The sequence below is a fragment of the Polyodon spathula genome, chromosome 15 (genome assembly GCF_017654505.1).
Source record: "Polyodon spathula isolate WHYD16114869_AA chromosome 15, ASM1765450v1, whole genome shotgun sequence".
NCBI lineage: Eukaryota > Metazoa > Chordata > Actinopteri > Acipenseriformes > Polyodontidae > Polyodon > Polyodon spathula.
In genome coordinates this window covers 10,115,029-10,138,273 of record NC_054548.1, presented here as the reverse complement: position 1 = coordinate 10,138,273, position 23,245 = coordinate 10,115,029, and the positions used below count along the sequence as shown (strand labels likewise).

At 37.2% G+C, this 23,245-nt stretch overlaps 1 protein-coding gene across 8 annotated transcripts in view; it reads right to left on the bottom strand.

Annotated features, from left to right (window-relative positions):
- Positions 1–1,036: 1,036 nt before the first annotated feature.
- LOC121327827 (integrator complex subunit 6-like) overlaps positions 1,037–23,245 on the bottom strand; it is a 29,750-nt gene continuing 7,541 nt past the window's right edge. The window contains exons 4-19 of one of the 8 annotated variants that reach the window (XM_041272053.1): positions 22,203–22,292; positions 15,642–15,825; positions 13,995–14,120; positions 13,140–13,303; positions 11,489–11,641; positions 10,271–10,403; positions 9,613–9,707; positions 8,925–9,035; positions 7,783–7,998; positions 7,339–7,465; positions 6,234–6,379; positions 5,336–5,576; positions 3,935–3,988; positions 3,278–3,649; positions 2,313–2,406; positions 1,037–1,718 (exon numbers count right to left, since the gene is read on the bottom strand). In XM_041272053.1, the coding sequence (XP_041127987.1) occupies positions 1,625–1,718; positions 2,313–2,406; positions 3,278–3,649; positions 3,935–3,988; positions 5,336–5,576; positions 6,234–6,379; positions 7,339–7,465; positions 7,783–7,998; positions 8,925–9,035; positions 9,613–9,707; positions 10,271–10,403; positions 11,489–11,641; positions 13,140–13,303; positions 13,995–14,120; positions 15,642–15,825; positions 22,203–22,292 (2,400 nt within the window). In that variant the 3' untranslated portion in view covers positions 1,037–1,624. Of the gene's footprint in view, positions 1,719–2,312; positions 2,407–3,277; positions 3,650–3,934; positions 3,989–5,335; positions 5,577–6,233; positions 6,380–6,973; positions 7,039–7,338; positions 7,466–7,782; positions 7,999–8,924; positions 9,036–9,612; positions 9,708–10,270; positions 10,404–11,488; positions 11,642–13,139; positions 13,304–13,994; positions 14,121–15,641; positions 15,826–22,202; positions 22,293–23,245 lie in introns of those variants that run through there. The other 7 variants (XM_041272054.1, XM_041272055.1, XM_041272056.1 and 4 more) reach the window with 7 other exon arrangements.

The window sequence follows — 23,245 nt, the reverse complement described above, 5'->3', positions numbered from 1 at the left end:
CATATCCTAAACCACGAAGCCTTCAAAAAGCCTATTTCCAGTAGAGGTTTGGCTGAAACTCAGGAAACCAATTCTGTTCTAACCCATTAAATAGACCACTTAAAACAAAATTAGAAAAGTTTTTCAAACAGCATTTTGGTTTTTATTTTAACACTGAAAGTAACAGTTAGTTCTAAATAAAACTACTGAGCAGTTTATTCCATTGAGGGAAGTTAGGATTAGTAGTGTTATTATGCTCAAGTTTTAAACAAATGACTTAATTTGTATTAAGCTGGAATGGTGCACATTCGCTGGTTATGTGCCAGACTCGAGCTGCATGTCTGTTTAAAAATCCACTTAACAAAAGCAACATTTCCCCAATACAAGACATTGAAAAAGACACTGTTTATGAAGCATCTACTACTAGATTATAAAGTTGTTTTAGGTTATACCAAGAATGTATGACTGGGAGTTTGCAATGCTGCATGCCATTGGACAACTTCAGACCGTAAACCTAAATCAAGCTGCATTTGAAAAACCATTGCGGCACCCAGAGCATCTCACATCTTTAGGGGTTGACAGTATTCAGGATCAAGGTACCTAAATATATATGATCTATTTATTTGCATTAAAACAGAGAAAGTATGGAAATACAATTAAGTTGATACTCACTGACTAAACAACTATACCAAGTTTGTACTTTGAAACCACATAAGTGGCTTCCCAGCTTCTACATTCACATAATCCATTAGCAGTAAACTATACTCCATTTGCAATTCAGGACCTTTGTGATTGTGCCAAATTCAAGAGAAGCACAGTATCAGGTCCAACTCACGCAATGAAGAGTAAAAGCAACACCGGTTTGGGTTTGTGTAGAATTCATTGTTATTCTGGGCACCTTGATAAAACCAGAAGCGCTACAAGATGTTTTGTTTTCAAATAAATTGAGTTTGTATAGATTTCAATCCAGTGTGGCACCTGAAACCATGATAAGCAATGTTCTCTTACACCACCTGCATAGAAGTTTGGGGGAATAAAACTCCAGTTAACGGCACAATTCATTTCAAATCCTCTTGCTTTTATTTATATTAACCATCCACAGTGTAAAATAGAAACTTTATTGATGGAAATAATTACAAAAAGTGCATGTTCTTTAAATATGGTTTTCAAAATATGCTTATTTACAATTATACATTCTATCCAAAATACCTTAATGCAATGTGCTTCCCCCCCCAAACGTTCCACAACGTTTGGCCAAGTACGTAAAACTTGATGGACAGTAGCCTACAACCAGCATAAAAAGACAACGTGTTCTCGCCACTTCCACAGCTTGGGAGGTTTATTTTGCAGTGGAGAGGTCCGAAAGTATTACAAACAATAGTCACCCTCATTAACACTGTCACCGAGGTTGAAACTGGGGTTTAAAATGTTCTACAACCGCAGATTGTTTGGTCATTGGTGCATTTTGAACGGCAGGTTTCTTTACTATTTGCATCTCTGACTTTCAATACTGGGTCAGCCTCACAATGCAGGTAGTAGTGAACATGAATACCACTGTGTTACCAACAAGTTTGCAGCTGCCTTTTGTAGTCAAATGCACCCTTTTTTTGAATGCATTCATACCCAGAGTGTTAAAGCAGTGTATTTATATGCTATCCACGTGGTTCATCCGATTGTATCGGCAGTGGATTTCTTCCAAGAATCCTTCCAGTTGCTCTATAAGCACGCGCTTTTTAAACCTGCAGATACAAGATCAGAGTTGTTTAAAACTTACTTCAGGTCACTCCACTTTTATTCACTAAAACACCTGTTCTAGTTCAGTACCTCCTGATATTTGAAGTCTACATTTACGTTATTTAAATGTAATTTGACACATTTCTGCCCAATTCTCTACGGTGTCTAAATCCCTTTGGATCTCCTGGGCTGCTGCATACATTAAAGCCATTGCTTCCAGGCACCCAATCATGTCCAGAGCTACAGATCACATGGGACAATACGCAATTGATCTAAAACGCTTGGGATTTAAATAGCATCACAGTTTAAATATGAGCAAACCTGACATTTTACTTGCTTTCAAAAAGCAAAAACACACACTGTTAGAGATGTTGGTTTTCACAAATGTATTTGTTAATGATTTAAACATGACACTATTTAGATCCGTAATCATTTATATCAATTGAATTGACACCATGTTCTGACTAGACCACTGGAGTTAGATTGTCCTAAGCTGAACACAGCTTTGTGGTTGAAATAAATAATTCTGCACTAAATGTAAACGTTTACAATTGGTCATACTTTGAAAATGAGTGCATGACATTCTGAACTGTACATACCTTGCTGCTTCTTTGATAACATTCTGTAGGAACAGCAGTCTTGTGTGTAAACTGCCTTGCACTTGTTCCAGGAAATAAAATATTCTTTCATATCCTTAACATAGAAGGGAAATTGTGTTAGATACTGAAAGCTGCAGATCAAAACATAAAAATTCTTCTGTATGCCTAATAAAAGCATTTGGCTTTAATTGCGTCTCTCAAGTAATGAACTAATCATGAGAAACAGTTTAATATTTTTAAAAGTACTTATTCACTCATTTCAAAGCCTATTCCATTTTTAAAATTACTGTTTTATAAACACATTAAAAACAGGGCGATGTATGCCAAGTCATTCTATCCTCATATTACATTACAAACCTAGAATCAACAACAGGCTGTGATAAAGCTTCAGAATGTAAGTCTATGAATGAAACCATAAGTTGTATCCTCTCGAGATATATTTCACAGCTATCTGCTAATCATAAATTTGTCAAGCACAGGCATTTCATTTAAAGTGTGTTATATAAACTACCTTTATATAACCCTCCCAATCCCTCACACTGACAGATCAGATATTTCCATAAATCAAGGCGATCTTCAGGCCATTCAGAGACTTGGCTTTAAGCATCCTTTGTTGATAAATTGTGTGGTGGGGGCAAGATCTCTTGTCCAGCATCCCTGCCATATTAACTCCTACAACCAATCTGAATACTTACATTATTTTGTTATGAGGAATATACATTTGTAAAATAAGCAGGAAAGTAGCAATTTCAGCTGAAACACATTCTGTTTTTTGTTAGCATATAAACCAAGTTAGAAAATGTGTCTATTGTTCAAATATTCACGCTCTGGATGATCATTGTTAGGATTATTCGTCATTAACGAACCACCACCTTGGCCACATTTTACCCAGGGTTACACAGACCTGTCTACATAAAAACCCCTTTAAAAAAGTCCTACTCTGACTCCCGGTTTTGTATACATACTTCTGCCTGGTTTTCTAATTTCTCTGGTGATGAGGACTTTAAGCTCTGTGTTGTTTTCTTCACTCTTGGAGTGGTTCAGCTTTTTCATTTTGCGTGATTGGTGCAGACCCTCCTCGAGACACGCCCCCCCTTCCTCGCTGTCTTCATGGGTTCCCGTGGGGCTCACTGTGTAAATGTCGTCGACCCCTGAACGGCTGTTTCCCAGCTCGCCTATGTGGTTCTCCGTTCCTGCTGGAAGCTGCTTCATGCTGAAAGGATCAGTGTCTGAATTCAGGTCTGGAACAGGGTCTGGTAAAGTTTCAAGTGAGTTATGGCTTCCTATGTGGTTTTCAATCACACAGTCTGTGAACGCATTAGGGTTTTCTTCAGGAGCTGCAAGACAGAGACAGTTCCCAAGTAAGTCATTACCAATTACACGAACAGTGGTAAGAATCTATCACCTTGATATTCTTTTAATAAAAGGATTCAATACATGCCAACACAGTGTAAATATAATTTTACTTGCTGCACAGTGGTGTCCTAACATTTATTTCTTATAAAATCTGAACAGAATAAAGTGCCACCTAGTGGATCAGTGTGTAATTGCGGTGTCAGATTGCAAGGCTCTGAACAAAAAAACAAACAAAAAAAAAAACAAAACAAAAAAAAACACAATACTTGCAGCGTGCCATATACGTTTCATCTGAACTTCGTTGTTGACGCATGTCTGTACTGCAACAAATAAACAAACAAATAGCACTGGGTGTGGTTCAGTGGCCACCAGGCTTGTATAAAACACTGAATATGATGACATGTAAATACTTTTATATTCAGGGTGCTTGGTTACAATATTCTGCCCAACCCCAGCAAAGACTACACACAATAGCATACACATTGCATTCCAGGTGGAGATGGAGGCAGAGACATTCGGCAACTTGCATCAGAAAGCAATTTCCAGTGTAATTGCAAGTGTCTCTATCCCTTGGCAAGGCCAGTAACTATAGCAGCTTCATTCCATTCTATACAATTGTGGAAGAATGTTCAAGCAGCACTAAGGCCATGTTATCTGCTTTGCAATTCAATCGTTATGCCAGCTTTCCTGAACTATTCACTTTCAAGAGTGTTAAGCTACTTATTTACATAACTTCTGCACATAGGATTAAATGGGAATCACAAATGGCTGAACCCATCATTTTATAAGGGGCTAATTTACTGGGAAACATGGATTAAAAAAAAAAACATTTGATTGAACTTGTTGAAACATATCTATGGGAGACCAGGCAATGTATCAATAATTTCATCCACCAATACTTCACAGGTGCTATATTTATCAGAGAGAGACCAGAAAACAAGTTGGTGACTGCCAAGGCTGGAGCTTGTGAGGACATATGAATAAGAACTAGATGGTGATCAAGAATGTGGAGAATACAAGGAGTTGAATGGGGTGGGGATCTGTAACTGGGGCTTTACATAGCCAAAAGATGTAATAAAACATGGTACACTATCCCTATCCCCCCCCATAAGCAATATTCATAAGAATGGACTTGCATCACCCTTGTTCTTGGTTATCCATTTGTTTCAACTACTTAACATATGTTGCATCCCCTACATATTGTACGACATATGGTTGAACTATCCCAAGAAGATGAAGCTCCAGAAGACTGATCTGGGTATGTGAAAAGAGAATAGTAAAACAAATTGGTACCACAATCAATAAGTGAATTGAAACTTCTCTCTATTTCTGGTCTTACACCCACAAAAACAGTCAACAACTGCTGATGGTAAAACTACTATAATGCTGATGGTTGACTAAGGTAAAGTGAGGCACTACTGAAATAAATGCAACATTGGACTTGAGGCTGGCTTACAACACAATCTGCAACAAAATAAATCACATAATTAAAACAGCAGGGGGGGGGGGGGGGGGGGGGGGCGACAGATTACATTTTAGACGTGGACTCACTAATGACCCATTAATGAAGTGCGATAAGCAGTCCTAAAATGACCAAGTTTCATGGAGCATTATCACTCACCTGAGACCTACATGAACTAAGTAAACTGTGAATGTCTGAGGCTTACCTTTACAGACAGGAATAGGTTTTACAAGGTTTGGATGTGCCAGTGTTACAGGAATGGATGGGGAGCCCTTTCCCCCTATGTGGTTATTGACAGCTGGTGGAGTGAGGGGCCGGCCCCCTCTCAACAGTGGAGACATGCACCTTCTCCTTTTTGGCACCCCTTGCATGCTGGGGTCTCCCGGTCTCTTGCTCTTGTTCTGGGGACCTGAGACAAACTCGTCTGCTTCGTCAATCATCATTCCCTGCAGAGAGGACGTTGAAGAGTGAGCTTACACATTACAAAAGAACATAAAGTTGAACGCGAGGAAGAGCGTCAATGCTCGTCCAGTTCCTGGTAGCCGGTTATTTTCAAAACTTGGGTCTTAAAGGAGCCCAAGGATTCAGTCATCCACATGGCTAGGCGACCCAGTCTATACCCTTGCCACTCTGTATAAATAGTGTCTCCACTTCATTTTGAAATGTGTCCTCTGGTGCTGGCTCCTGTGTTGTGCTTAAACTGTTGGTTAGGATTGACTGTTAACACCTTTAAAACTTTAAATTAAATTTGTTCATTGTGGAGAATTTGTACATCTGATCACCTATATGAATGCATATAGCCTTTTAGCTACTGTGTTCTTTTATAGTAACATTGAGGTGCTAAAGAATATTACAGACTTGCTAAGTATTCCGTTTCCACGAAGAGTCATTATATGAAAATGGTGCCCTTCTTGCAGCAATTGTTATCCAACTAAAGGCAAGCACAAGGTTTTTGTGGTGATGGGTCTATCATAATACACAAGCGTGATCAAAGGCTTGATGTTGCTACTTTTGTTGGAATGGCCTTTTACTTGCATAAGATTTTGGGATCTAGAAATGAACAGTAAACATTAAGCATTTGAAGAGTTACTGCCTTCCTGTACCTTCTTGTCCAGTTTGAAGGGGTTTCCGAACGTGTGCAGTCGTTTTGGCTGGTCAGGGTCGACCTCTCGCAAGGGAGAAGAAGGCGACAGCTTCAGGAACTCTTGGTAATTTCCCATCTGTGCTATAGGAATGCTGTGCAATTGATCTGAGAAGAGAACATTAAAGTCAGTGCCCGCTGCCTGTAACAAAACAATTCAAGTAAATCTTAACCAATATGTATTGCCGACATTTCAGAAGTCTCACATTATCCTTATACATGGATTGCCCCTTGCAGATTTTCCAATGCTACACTTCCACATCCCTGCATTGTACTTCACATGAAGGAACGTAGCTGACATTAAACATGTCAGTCGTAGGAAAGGCAGTGATTGTTACTGGGAAGGTTAGTTTGAGTTCTTTAAGTAAATAAATAGTAGGAATTCAGAATGTTGAGTTTTTCTTGAATTTTTTTTTTTTGAGCATGTTAAAAAAATGTCAGTCAGAACAAAAGTTTTTTGTTCACCAATAACTGTAAAAATATACTATAAAATACAAATACACCATAATGTGTGCATGTTTCATATAGGAAAAATGTGAGCTGTGTGAAGGAAGGGTAATACGTATTAGATAAGGTTTACTAGAATCATTTAGCTCTTTGTACTTCAACTGAGAGTTGAAATCAAGCACGCCTCTCTGCACTGCAGAAACCATTTAAAAACACAGTACAGCACCTGAACAGGCTTTTTATGAAAGACCATACCTTAAAAGGGTAACACAGTGGCCAAGTGACTTTAAGTGACCATGGGGCCCTATTTTCCCACTGTGCTGTAAAGACAAGGCATGGCTTTAGTACGGTTAGTATGATGCTATAAAATCACACACTGTAATTACACCTGTTCCACGTTTACCTTTTAATTTACAATTCTATTTATTTCCATTTTGCTCGTCCTTAACCTTAATAAAAAGGGGCATTTTCAGCACCACTCAAGGGACAGTGGAGAATTAAAGCCCATATTACTTTAAAAATCCATCTGGAACATTTTTGTATTCCTATTCCTGAAACCACAAACACTGCTTTTCGTTTTGTACTTAAAAAAAAAAAAATTAAGTTGGCAGTGAAATTACCTTCATCTTGTCCCTTCAGTAGTCCTTGAGTAGCTTTTAAAAGGTTGGATCTCATTCTTGACAAGTGATCCAACAGACTTCTTCTGGGTATGTCATATGCATTTCTGAAACTCTGAGGCTTCAAATCCTAGCAAGAATGAGAAATATTGAAGATTTAGATGCTGTATTAAAACAATGATGGGGAAGTGCATATTGATATAAAATTAATCTACAATGGACACTCACTACTATGTAAACACATTTTGCCTAAGTATTTGACAATTTGAAGCATTTAACACTTGCCTAAACTTTAAACTATTACAACTTAGCAGGAAGGCAGGAGGTATCCACATTTAAGGCAGAAACCATTTTATTAGAGTCTGTCTAATAAGCAGTGTAAAACTATGTAACTGTACATACAATGCACAGTGCCACTATACGATATTTTCCCCTTGTCAGAAGTACCTTATTCAGGATGCCGATCTGGAATCCAGTGAATTCCTTCATATTGAGCTCCTGTAGGACATGAGGAGCCTCCCCGGTGATTCCCTTCAGAAGCTGCTTGAAGTCTTTGCAGTGCGCAAGTGACAGTGTGCCGGCCTTGTTCTTCAACTGCACCCCATTCTCCTGAACCGGTTTCTTACCTATCAACGCAATGACTCGATCAGACTCCACCTTTGCCTGGAAACAAAGGGAAAAAAAAATTAAATATAATATATTATATATATATTTATATATATATATATAATGGTATATTATTATACTAAATATATATACGAATATAGAGTAGATACATAGCAGGATTAAAACTAGTATGAAAATGTCAAATGGTATGTATTATACAAAATTAGATATACGGTTCTCGACAGGATTACAGGCGTGTACAATGATGTATCTGTGACCACATCCCAACTTCCCCCGACAGTTTACCAATTTTAAAGTCATGGACTTAAACCTTCATAATGTTACAAGCATTTTCAAATATTCTAAGCAGTTAGCCGATTTTAGTTTAAAAAAAAAGTTAGTTTTGAATTTCCTAATGTGTAAGCATTTTCAAAATGTCAACAGATGTCAGCTTTACTGTTCAGTAACAGCTAAATTCTCAAAAGCTATTAACTCCTTACAGTCATTAACATGAAAAAAAAACAAAAAAAACACCCAACAAGACATTAAACTTGAAACTCAGATATTTAAATGTAGCTGCTTGTGGATGTCAAGTTATTCTTTATTTGTTTTAGAACTGTAAATTAGCCCCCCCCCATTCCTTTAGGAACAACATTTTTGCTAATAACGATTTGGAGTAAACAGCTTTGAGAATCTAGCCCCTTGTGTACAGTGCATGGTCTTTCCTATGAACACACAAGTTGTACATGTGAACAGCATTCTCATTCACATTAATGACGTAGTACATCAAAACAAGGCTTCTTATGGGGGCTTTTCCGATTGGTTACAAAGATTCCCAATATGTTAAACAATTAGGAAGTTAAAAACAGACCAACATACCTCACTTATAATCACTGCTTATATATAAAATAAATGTTGGTATAAAACAACTTGAATATTCAGTGATTAAATAAATACAAAAAGCGGGACGGAACACAAGTTACCTGCTGGCTTAGCTTTTTGAGATATGAAACAACACTGTAACTTAAACCATACTCCATGTTTTCTGCAATTAGATTAGGCGCTCCCATCATCCGGAGAGCTTTCTTCAGAGGCTGTGAAGAGGAGAAATTTCAGTACTTTATTATGATGTACATTTGAGACAGTACAAGTCTTTCTTTCTAGAAGCAGAGACATTTATCTAAAACGAGAATAAACTGGTAAACTCTCAAACAAGTCAAAAGGTTTCCCAAACCCTAAACTTGATTTCATTGATAAATAAGTCCTTAGCAAAAACTTCCTTAAGTTTACTGTACATTTCATACCAGATGACTGATAAAGTTTCTTTATCAAACACCAAAAGTTGTGAGTCTGTTCTAATAAATATAAAAAATAAATAAAAATAGGTTTGCTTTAAGCTTTAATTCTGAATGGCTTCAATTTGTAAGTGAAGCAGTCTGACTACAACTACTGGCAACAACTATGGTCAATCCTTTTCTTTGAACATATACCACAGTAAATGATTAGAGGTTTATATGAATGGATTCCAAACAAAAAAAACAGAATCTTTTCACATGTAAAAATATAAACAAAGGCCTAATGAGGTAAATAATGTGCATATCATAAAATCAATTTTATCTTTATCTTTTATATACACCTAACCTTTAAAATACAATACAAGTACTGTCTTACCCCAATATAATATGGTGGCATAGTCTTTAAATATACTTCGAATGACTGCCTCCACGTTAAAGTTGGCTTTAGCTTGTGAACTTTGAACAAATCATCTGAAATAAAAAGCAAGAATAACAGTCAAATCACAGTATATAGTAGGACATAGACGTTAATGTATATAGTAGGAATATTAGCAATATATATATGAGATATATAATATATATTTATATATATATCTTATATATATATATATATATATATATATATATATATATATTATTTATTTATTTTTTTTAATTTAGTAGGTTTACCTGGAAAGCACACAGGAGAAATGTCTTGTAATTCAGTAGCACAAATGAATGCCCAAACACAGAACTCAAACCCAATTCAAAATTGTTGGAAAAGAAACATGCAACATATAGATTTCACAGAAGTTACTGTAACTAGCAGAATAGACAGGCATATAAAAACAAAATGTGTAAACCTCAAATTCTGGTTTGTAGCAAGTAGTCTGCTGCAGGCAGTGGGAGTGCAATGCATTACATTGCTTGTGTAACACGCACGTTTGTTGAGATTCAATCACAGAAACAAAAAAAAAAAAACTGCTTTATAAAACTCCTACCTACATGCATGAACACATAGCTACAAGCCCACAAATGACCCATTCTATACTCACCCAGAAGAGGAAGGAGTACAGGGAAGTCATATGGCATCACAAACATGTTAACACAGTTCAAAGCTGTACTGGCTTTCAAATAACCAAACGGCTGGCCAAGGTCACTGTACTTTGCACTATTGCAGACAAAAACCTTTAGGAAAAGGGTGACAGTAACATGTGTCAGTAATATACATACCCCCACCAACGCCCAAGATGCAAAATTAGAGCCATCAGGATCAAGAGAAAGTATGCAAGCATTTAAAATGTACCTTAAGTTATTACAAATCAGTGTTTTATTTATTTATTTTTAAAGCTAGATGTGTACATACATGTGTGTGTGTGTAGATAGCTGCAAGTGCAAAACACATTTAAAAAAAAAAAAAAAAAAAAAACACATGTACATTTGTCATATCCAGTGCACAAACCAGTTTTGAAACATACATCAAAATTGTTCAGAGACAAAGAATTTGACAAATACAACATTTCAACAACAGTTCACAATATGTACAAATCAGAGACAATGTCACTTAAAACTGCCTGAAGCAAAATCGCAACTACAACTAGTTAACCAACCCTGGCAACACATGTTCTCAGAGGAGTGTAAATGGTCCCCCAGTCCAGAGAAGTGTAGTAATCCACTAAGACAGATGTTAACAAGTGCAGTATGCTTTCAAGGCACATTTGACTAATCTAAAAATAGCAGGAGATCTCACTATAACCACAATAATACTCAGACATGCTCTAGTATGGGCCCGTCTCCCCTTCACAGTTAGTGTTTAAAATATTAAATCAACAAACCACAGTGGTAAAATAGCCAGCAGAATTAGAGTTTAGACTATAGAAAACCATCTGCACATATCTGTTTTTCCGATAAAGAATACAAAGCATTGATGTTAAAGCCTCATAAAACGCAGGAGGCCCCTACATGCAACTTGGTTGTTTCGTATTGTGTTTTGTAGATATTTGCAAATATGGACATAAGCCTAGAGATCACAAATGCAAACGTTAGGCAGTCTGTTGATAAGGATTCACACATATCAATGCACATCTAATTTCCTTTTGCACATCAGATGTGAGAGTTATCTTTGAGGTAGCATGGCAGCCTCCCCCTTGTGTAATTTGGCAAAGTGTGTCTTATACCTATTTCTGCATTCTCACATTAAAAAGAACAGTTTGTAAAGAGTAGTACACGATGTACTAGTTTGTGTAATACAAGAAATGTGGTGCTTCAACTACCTGCCAACATGTATGAGGCGATTTCCTCTCCAGGATGTACTGCGTAAGAGGCGATGGTTCAAGCTCGTATTTATCGAAGGGAAGCTTGTCTATTACCATGGGCTCCGAGTCGATACAGGAAAAGCGGACCTGAGGATGGGCAGTACGGGATGGCTGAAGAAAGAAAAATAAAACCTCTGTAACCTGAGCACAGGCAAAATAATTGGATACTTAAATTCCTGCAATGGTGTTAGTTATATATAGGTTTATGTATTTTCTGGCCCTAGCTGAAGAGCACTGAAAATGCAGAAATACAGTATTGAATACCCTAGGGTTTTAAAATATCATTAACAAAAGCAATGGCATTGAATGCTGCATAACTTGTTACAGACTTTGGTTTTGCTAGCATTTCTGAAATGCTAATATAATCTCTTCAGGAAGAATTACCAGACTGGTTTCATCAAAGTGCCAATCAATCAGTACTGCCAAATTAAAAAAACAAAACAAAAAACAAAAACACCACCAACACACACAAGAGTACCTTAATCCAAGCTAGTTCCTTCTGGGTTGGGAATTATTGGTTAATGAACACTCCAAAAAGGAAAATAAACTGCAACATTGGCAAATGCTATATAAAATAAAAAAGTCTAAGCAATTCTGAAAAAAGTTATAAGTACAGCTGGGTGAGAGGTCTGCCAAAAATGGGTTCCTTAGCAGCTATGGGAACTACAGAATAGGTGGCAAAGCTGCAAAGTCATTACTGTTTACTTCTATTGCACCAACACTCCAATGTGCCAACTGCAATCTCACTACCAGCGGAGAGCTCTCTTCATTGTGTTAACACAGGCTAGCGTCAAGTAATGCACCGCTCCCATTAAGCCACTGCACCAGCAGGTAATGAAGCCGTGTAGGTATCATTCTGGGAAGTACCAAACCTGATTGTCAATTACCTTCGGGCAAACTTCGTACTTTAAGAAACCAATATACATCTGGGATTAGGAGCACCTGTTCCATCCCAAAATTAAATATTTCGGAACCATGAAACTCTACCTTTTGAAAACAACTTTGCGAATATCTATCAGGACAATGCTTTAAAATGCAGGTATTATTTATACTTCCCTCTTTGGCAACACACAACAGCAACTAATATTGTCAAGATATATTCTTATGTGAACTCTGAAAGATCACAACACTACAAAAGCAAACACTTTTTTTTACTGGGCTGCATGCAGTGCTAAGAGTACTGCTTTAACACTTTGACCATTTTTTTTGTAAGAGGAACTATGGGAAAAACACTACCTTACTGATGAACAGTTTTCTCATGTTGGTTGTAACTAGATAAGGTTGAAAGATGTTACCTTTTATAAAAACTTGTTCCATTATAAAAACGTAAAATCTTACACAGTAGAACTGCTAAAGAAAAGTTTCTGAAGGTTAAAATCTCCTGTCCACAAACTGTTTACACTGCAAAATTGCAGCCTAGAGACACAAAAATACAACAAGCCTACACATATTGGTCCATTCCTTGAAGGGCTGAAAAGGTTAATGGAAAGAGAAAACCTGACCATAATCAGAAATGGTTGTGATGTAATTTATGATTTTAGCGCAACAGAAAACAATGAATGTATGAATCAATAAATGCACACATCATTCTGGAGAATATGATTCTTACATAGACACCTACAAGTGTTGGCGAGTTCTGATCAGGCCAGAATGCCTCCGGGATTGGCCAGTGGCCAATAGGAACCCCTGTTTTGGGATTGGGTCGGACATAGATGAGTTTGTGACAGCTGTGCCAAACCTGGGGTACAGGTTTGGATGCGTCGGGTGGTCCATCTGTGACAAACAAGTCAAACACAAAAAGGTACAATGAAATACAAGTTTCTTCAAAACTAAAAACAAGTAAAACTTTGCCATTTCTTCTAAATAGTTTACATTTATTTTAATCTCAAGGTTACGCAAGTGTAAGACAATAAATCAGTAAGAATGAAATATGAGGTAGCACTGTAAGAAAGTCACATATTTTAAAGCATTTACTCAGTTCGATCTTACATAACCTTGTACTTAAGGAGACCTTGAATTATCCTTCATTTGGCTGTAGATTTGTAAAACCAAGTTTGTTTTGTGATAAAAAAAAAAATGCAGGTTAAGATGGGATCAAATTTAAAACACTCCCCAGTCAAATAAATGAATTGGGCAAATGCCTTCAGTCAATTAAAATAAAGCTAATGATAAACATATACAAAAAAGAAAAAGTGCAGGCTCAGAGACTTTAACCTTGAGGAGAAACCACTTGCTAAAACCTCCTTCACAGACAGGCTCAGTCTGCCTTCTCCAAAAAATGGTCTGTAGAAGAGTTAAGATGAAATGAATAAATTTAATTTTACATGGCTTCAGGATATAAAATGTTTTATTAACTTTCTGCCGTGGGGTCTTAACTGGTTCTTTGTGAGAGTGTGGACTGCGTCTGTCAGTAAAATTGGCTCTGGAGATGTCAGCATAAACCCACAGAACTGTTTTCAATTACCTTCTATAGGTGGCGGGACTGGTCCTGTTTTCTCAAAGTTTATTACCACACCGCTCTGGATTTTTTGCACCAGCGACTCCAGACACTGATTGAGCATCCTCTGTGAACAGACGCTGTACGAACGACCTGCAGAAAAGCAAGGACACCATTTTCATATCATCTAAATACAACAGTCCTGGGATTTGGGCGATTATCTACACCAATCAGTCACTGGTGGGAATGAATATTTCATCTCACACGCTTTACAATTCAATGTACAAAGTAAAAGTATCCCATGAAGGAATGCTGATAAACTAATATTGGCTTTATTACTGCTCCCACCTCCTTTTATTGTGCTGGGAATCTTTCAGTTCACTTTTTAATTAAAAAATCAGTACATGCAAATAGTTTAAACGCTATAGATAAGTCTGCTGGGTTTTAGTATCTGCTCTGTAGGTCACAGTGTCTGACTGGAGCTCAGGAGGCAAGAAATGTTTCTCGTAGAACTCAGTATCTTGTCAAATCTGCTGTTCTCCCAGGTTTTGTGACTCGACTCAATCCCTATGCATTAGAAGTGTCTTATGTATGAATGATCTTTAGGAGTGGCTGCCTTCTCTGCCTCATTCAGATATCTTCTTGAATTTCAGAAACAGTGTTACACAAAAAGGTACAATTATTAATTTAAAACAGCCGACAATGTAATTATGCGTTTGAGATCCAGAATGTTCCACCTCTTCACGTCGACCGCTACAACCCAAACAAATGATTTTGGATTTAACTGCAGATTTGTCTTATTATGGCTTTACAAAGCAAATATGCAAATCTACTTCTATACCCCCTCCATATAAACTGTACTCTGTTCTATATATTGTATTTCTGAACTGTAGATTGCTGCTGATGACTTCAGTGTGTACATATTAAAGCACTGGATATTATAAATCGCTTTTGAGAAATCATCCAATCGCAGGGAAGTATGTCAAAATTCCTGTACACCTCATCTTTTTGTTTTTACTTTTAAATCTCTATATGCAAAAGTGTAGAACCTTAGAACGAGTAGAACCTTCGTTTGTGAGTTATAGTAAGTCATGTGTAGGTTGTCTCTTTCTGTAACAAATCATTTCATTTCACTTCACGATCTTACAACATGACACATTACATTATATACTGTAGTGTACCTTGACTGAACTGTTATTCACTAAACAAATGTTGATTATAATACATATGTAAAAAGATAGAAGTAAAAGTTATGTAGAACACCATTAAATTAAGTAAAAATAAATCATGGATTTGAATAAACAAGTTGTTGTCATGCCATCAAAAACCTAGAAATACCTCCAATGTTTTGATTCAAACACATGCTCCCCTGAAAAAGATATATATATAAAAACTTAATTATTAGGCCACTTGTTCAGGTAATATAAATTTGATATGGTGTACCAGTGTACTGAATTCACTATGTGCTTGGCAGAATTTGTTTTGAATTTTAGTGAACAGCCTCATGCAAACTGGGCCTCCAGTACATTAAATAGTCTTCCGTTTTTGTATCTCAAGGACTGGGCAGGCCATTCCAAGTTGGCTGACGAAGAACTTTTTACTGCTTTGCAAAAGTACTTTAATTGAACATGAACAGAATCTGGTTTAGGTAAAACAGTTAAAACTGTTTCTTACCTCCCGTGACCTCACACATTGGAGTAATGGCAGAATCGTCCTGAGGAACACCCATCATTTGCTCTGGCTCAACAGCCATGTTGCCGGGGATCCTTAAGACGAGAGCAAACAGGCGCTGATCCCAGCGGAAAGGTTCCTTGGTCAGTTCACTTCCAGGTAAAGGGGTGCTGAGGGGTAAATGGAGCTGAAAATGAATGCAAATTAGATGCTTAGTTATATTTGTTTTATCCAAACATTTAAGGAAAATTGCCCTTTATAATAAATCTTTCTTTATTGTGCAGCATTACGTTTATAAGGTGCGACATACACAGCTACCTATGGGTGCCTACGCTACCACATTCACCAAGGACATGAACAGAATTACACACACTGGGGTCTCTATTAGTTGATCTACAAACAGTGGTTGATCCAGCCACTATTTAAATATTAAATTACTGTACGTCCAAACCTGTCATTTTAAAAAAGACAAAAATACACTTCGGAAACTCACTAACACCATTAGAGATGTTGGTTTTCTCAAAGTCCCCTTCTTTTAAACGATAGCTTTGTTTAGGTCTGCCACAATTTAGATCAAATAGACCCCATTTTGTTTTTTTTTACTGAATATAAAAGTTTAACAGACCACAACTTTTTATGGACGTTTATGGAAGACATTTTATATTTGAATTTAGTATTGAATTGTTCCAATTAATGATTGACATTAGTTTAATTGTGTGCTTGTTTTGTACAGCTTTGGGATGGCTTGCCATGAAAAGGTGCACTAAAACAAGGACAATCTTTGACCTTAAAGTTAGATAAGGGGGTTTCAGTGGGGAGGGGGAGGGGGTTAGATATTTTTCAGATATTAGCCAATTTTCACAGATATGACTAAATGTTCCAGGGCTACAGCCACAATAGTGGCTTTGTCAAGAATGTAACCAGTTTTGAATCCACCTTGTAGGGAGAGACGATTTAATTATTAATTTTATTTAGTGTATTCCACCAAAATTGCAACAAAAAAACAAAAACAGCAAACAAGATCACAGAACAAAACACACCAACTGACAAACAAGAAAAGCACACAAAGTGGTGCACAATGCAGGAGCTGGTTAAAGTTTATTAAAAATAAAACTCCAGTAAATTTAATCCCCACCAGGCTGCAAATTCAAAATTCCACATAAAGTCAAAGTTGATGACTATAACATTATACAGTAGGCTCCGCGTATAGGAACACCTCCTAAGGGAACACCCTTCTGGTGAAACTGATTTTTCCTATTGTAAATGCTCCGGCTAAAGGAACAGAAACGGCGCTTAAAAAGAAACCTTCTAGGCACCAGTAGCGATTCGTTCACAAGGGATACAGTACTATTTGGTAAAAAAGCGACTTCTCATCGCGAGTGTGTCCCCCGAGGGTCACCGATTGGTTTATTAAATCTTTCCAGAACCGCTGTTATATCACCAAATTGTTTTGTATTCCGATTTCCACAAGTGCACCTCATCGCTACAAAACGACATACAAACAAACACCAAGCGCCCCTGTTTCTCTTGCTACACAAAGTTGGAAATTGTTGTGAATATCAATTTCTGTGATAATTAAGTGGAAACATGTGAAGTGTGACACATGTGCGACAGCCTGCACTATATCCCCTTTGCGGGGACTTCATCCACAGAGGGGGATAAGAAGCCGCCGGCAGGTTGATTACATTTTTCACTGGATACATGGGGAGTGTGTGTTTTACTGTTTCCACCTTTAAAAACATAAAAACACCCTAAGTATTACGACTTTTCTTAAGACAAACACTTTAAACGAGAAACTAAATATCTTTTTCAAAAATGAGGGCAGGTATGTGCAACAGAATTAGTCCAAGAAGCCCTATTCCTCCTTTGTCTCTGTAGCAATTAACACTGAAACCAAAACTGGAATCCTCCCACAACACACACTTCATACTACAGTAGAATTCACTGGCTCACCGGCAACATTTATATTGAAAGTAACTGTGCACAGATAAACACTGCACCTTCCAACGAGTGACCTGCATATGAGGAGTTCATGAGATCGCATTTATATGTGCAGTTTTGCAACAGTAGCTTCTACTCCTGTGTGTGGTTTTGAAAACTCAACACACAGTAAACAAGCTCTTGGACTCATACCAAACCTACAGCCCAGAGTGCATGGACAGGCTTGTACAATATGACGTTACACTCCACTATGACCAGCAGATTCACCCGACTTGTCACAGGCCAGATTATTTTCAAGAAAGATTTACGATCATTTTCCACCCTGGTTGATTAAATTAACACGTGGTGGCGGAGGTGCAGTTCAACATTTAAAACTAGGCTAAACCTAAACGATATTTGGGATGTGTTGTCTGTACATTCAGAGATGCATTTCTTTTCAGGGATGGAAATAAGACTTAGTGCATATCAGTTTTACCCATTCCAGGTTTTAATAGAAGCTTGATTAGCCACAGTGAACAGATGACAAGCTCAGGTGTGTCATTACTCCTAGCAAAATCAGGAAGGGATCAAACTGCAAAGCAGTGGGAGTTATTTCCAAAACTGCTTTTGTTTTATTCACCTTCCTGTTATAAAAAGGAACTCGTATTCCAAACCTATATAACCAAATGAAACCTATCGTATGTCAGTCTAGATAAGAATAAATAAATCCACCAAAAGATGATAATGTACAAGACTATACTGACTACTCATTTTGTGCTTTTAATCGATCAGAGGGAAAGGAAGGATTAAGACATTTATTTGTATATTGTACCAGCTGAATACCTACATGCTAATAATGTATTTGTGCCTCAAGATCAACATGACAGGAAGCCTACCTCCCTCACTACAAATAGAACAAATCAGCAGACCTTATGGAGAGTGACATCATGTTTTATTGTTGTTAAGACCGATTTTAAACAAGAGGGATTATGGAATGCTTCGACTATGCTGCCATGATTTATCATTCAGATGCCAAACCCTCCCCTCACAAAGCTCTATGCCTTACATCAGAGCCAATACATTTGTGAATAACTCTCTTAAAACCACACGCACACTAACCTCCGTAACTCCAAAAACACCATCCATCATAAAACTATAAGAAATCCAGTCAAGCAGACAACCTTTAGTCTTTTACCTCAGAATTAAACTGACTACCACCACTTCCATACAAATGCTTCTAGATTATCTTAATTACATTTAGCATGTTACAGGACCCATTCAATCAAGGTCATACCTTAAGATTTAGTCATTTATCAAGGTTCAACTGTTCATAATTAGTCTACAGTAAATCTTACTGTTTCTGATCATTTTTGCATTCTTTGAGGGTATATTGCATTTACCCAATAAGAGCGTGGTGTATAGTATTTAAACTCATGCAATACATTTTTTCAACTGCAACAAGGTTTTCCAAAATAGCACTACACATGTCTACTGAGGACTATGGTGACAGATACAAGTACTTTTGATATTGTGGCCCGAGTTAAAACTTGAACAGTCTCTTAAGCAAGCCATACAGTGTCCTAGACCAAATGAAAACGTAATGTTGCAATTTATAAAGTAGAGGGAGGGCTGCTAAATTCACCGATATCTGGAAACAGTATCTATTAAAAAGTACAATAAAACTCTGAGGAAAGCCAGATGTTGCTATTTTTCATTGATGTTAATAAAAATAACTTGTGCTTTTTTCAATTGATACATTAGTACAGCCACCATCTGCTGCCCCTCCTTCGACTGAAGCCTCACCCACCAAGTGTGAAAAATGCAACTATTTTCATAATAAAAGGAGTACTACTTGGGATCGAATTCCTCTGGATGGTTAGAATAAATTAGTGATGCAGATTAAATCTTACATCTGTTTCTTGGATGCAATACTAACTGAATTCCTTGAAGATGTATTTAGTTATTTATGTAATGATGTGCTTGATATAATAAATAGATCTCTGTCAACTGGAATAGTTGCAGCTGTCTTCAAAACTGCTTTGGTCAAGGTTCAACTAAAACATCTTTAGAATTTATTTCTAAAACTTTCCATTCTTAGCTAAGGTTCTTAAATGCATTAGTCAAACACCTCAGATTTCTAGATCGTAGGCAATGTCGTTGAAAAGTTTGGATCTGCTCAAAGTACAGAGAATGCTCTTGTCAGAGTGGTGAATGACTTCCTGATGGACTCTACATCCATTTTGGATTGGCCTAACTGGCGCTGTTCTAAACTGGTTTAAGATGTATCTAATGAACAGACAGTACATTGTTTCTATATGGGAGTCTGAATCAGGATTATCTGCAATTACTTTATATGTTTGTGAAACTTTGGTGACACCACTGCCATTTCAGCCTGAGTGGCGTCTCTTACCGATTATCAAAAGTTGAAGGTCTCATTTTCTAGGAATTTAACTCAGAAAAGACAGACGTTTTGCTGTTAGGTTCTCAGCAACAACTAGCGCCTGCAAATTCTCCAATATAAAATTAGGATTTGAGAGTTATAGATTCTGATTTGAGTTTTGGGGGACATTCATAAAGTTACAAAAGTGTCTTTTTATCTTCTACGATATATGGATAAAATTAGATCTTTTCTTTGTCTGATGCTGAGAAGTTAATTCATACTTGTTTAGTTTAAGCTAACTATCACGAAAACTATTTGTTGGGCTTTCAGTCAAGCCTGATGCCTTATCACATTTGCAGCTTGTTCAGAATGCAGCTGCGAGGGTTCTCACGAGAACAAACTGGCTTCCATTGTGTTTTAGGATTGATTTTAAAATGACGATTTACATATACAGCGCTAACTGTCTTGGCACTGGATTACCCTAGAGAGATTCTGTCCCAATAAACAAAACTTTACATACTTTAAGGCCAGCTAACACTAGCCTTTTGTGCCTCCCAAAGGTAAAACTGAAAAGGAGAGGAGAAAGTGCATTTAGTTTTTATGCCCCCAGATTATGGAACTCAATGCCCCTTTTCCCATTAGAGATGCTGCTTCAGTCAATATTTACATAAAGATTAAAAGACTGCATTTTTACAGATTAGCCTTTTTAACTTTGACTTAAATAAAAGATAAACTATTGTATGTGTTTATTTAAAAAAAAAAAAAACATGTTTATCACTTATTCCTTTTCTTCAATTGTTATTGTTTATTGATATTATTGTTACTTTGTAATTTTTACTACATCTTGACACTGCATACTTCTGTTTTGTTTTAACCAACATTTAAAGAGCTATATAAATAAAATAAATAAACTGAAATTAAACTGGAGGGGCACAGATTGCCACAATAATGAAAGTCAGATTTTTCCTACCTTGCAGGACATGTTTTAACCCTCCAGTCACTCCCTTAAATTTATTCAGGCCACTGCAATTATCTTTTACTAATTGGTTACTGTACCTTTAAGTAAAAGGTATATACCGATAGTTTTTTTTTTTTGTGCATCATATACTGGGAATAGGTCTCCGTCGCGAGGAAGCCAGAGAGCTGTGTAGACATCCCTTGGAAGCATCCAGCTCTGTGGGTTAACTAATCGGCTAAATAACAGTACCCAGCTCTGACTTGTATATTACTGAATGAAACAGTGGACTGCTTTCTGGCCTGGATTAACACCAGACCAGGCTGGCCATCATTATACTGCTAAGCGCCAGGCTGGAATCAGTTTTCTTTTCAACAGTTTATAAATTAGTGACAAACTACTGTCTTGTAAATCTCATAACAAACACCTCTTCTACTCTGGTCATCTTTGCTGTGTTGGAACAAGCTGTCAAGGTGCAGATGGAACCAGCAGAGTAGAACAACAACCTCTGGCACCCTCTATTTATTAGAGGGCATTAACTGGGAAGCAAGCTGGCAACATCTGCTCACAAACAAGCACTAACAACTGCTCAGAAAAAACTGGGCTCCCTTAGGGGAACGACAAACACAGGAGAAGGCTGGCGCTCAATGACCTCTTCCTTTGACAATTCAAAAACCGTAAGGACCCTGGAAGAACTAAAGAGCACAGGGAGATTTTACTTTTTATTCTGATTGACCGTTTTGTAGGTTATGAATTTTATCATAGTTCTCACGTTTTTTGCATTTATGATTCTGTAGTTCAACATTACATAAAATATGTCGTTAGAACTATAAATATACCTACAGAACACATTTAACATTGTTCGACAAATTAACAACAAAAAAACATTATGGTTCACTTACAGAATGTCTCCTTGCTGACATGTGGTTGGCGATAGTTTTTGATGATGCTGGCTGCGGCTGTCAGAAGGCACAGAAACATTTCTACTATACTGTAACTGTTCAGCCATTACGTTGTGCTTCTGCAGTAGATGGAGTTCTCAGAGGTCATTCTGATAAATGTGTTGTCTGTTGTTTTTTGGGCTATTTTTCAAAAAGATATTCATTATCTTTTTAGCAAAGACTACACCAAGTGTATGTCTTTACACATCATAATCCAATGATTTCCAGTAACCAAACTGCCCAACACCTCAACTTCATGTTGTTATAAACTTGGCAAGGTAATTTAATGAAACTCCTAAACTGAAACATTGACAGTGCCCAGGCACAGGGAACACTGTTAACCATGCTTCTCAGAAGAGACCGCTTACCTCATCCTGAATTCCACTGCTACTGGTCAGCTTGCTCCCATCTGTGATTGTGACAATAATTGACGGCTCCAAGAAAAAAGGATTTCTTCCCTAGATAATAAAATGGCAAATATTTTAATTAAAAACAGATATCCTCAATGGCTGGGTGTATATCAACCCCATGACTAAGTGCAGAACCATTATTCTGCAGATAAATATTATAAGCATTTCAAGATGGAGCGATACAAAAACACTAATTCTGGAACAAACAGATGAAAAAAAAAAAGCTATTTACAAGTACAGTACGTTCCTGAGAATAGCCCAAATTGCATTTGGCTGCCTAATGGGATTACTTAAAAGATTAAGCAAAAGCACAATTTAGGAAAGGAATAAAACAATTTGAACAGTATAGGGATGTGAATATAAATAGTCTCATCTGCTAAGCAAGAAGCAAATCAGCACAGGGATGGAAAGCCTTACTGTGAGCAATAGCAGTTGGCACAATTCCATGATTTACTGTGAGATTAATTAGACCAACAACAGATACCCTATTCACACAGCCTATATGATACATGGTAAATCATTCAGCTTTGAAAGATGGAACTGCTGAAACTGCTTTGCTGTCTTACTTTCATCAGTGGAGTTTGTCATGATGATCAAAACAGCAGATAAGATTTCACTCTGTTGGCAGGTGCATCCATATTCAAAAAATAACTTCTTAATCTAAATAATATTATTCCTTTCAGAAAATGTGCCTTTGTCCTTGCTAAATAGGGCTCTGAATCTCATCGCAAAGCAATACTGTTGGATAGTTCAGCACCAGTAGTGCTTCTCGTCGACACCTTTAGATGAACACACATTTTTATTGACTTCAGGTTGACTGAAGTCTGAAGTGGGTTCTCTTATGGTTCAGACGGGCTCGATTTCTGGTGCAGAGGCAACTCCTACAGTCTCGAGAGATCATAATAATTGGCCATGAGGGACCAGGGAGTCTACACTTCATCTTGCAGATCTCTGAGGACTGGAGACAGGTGCTGGTAAACCTTACAGGGCCCTCTGCCAAC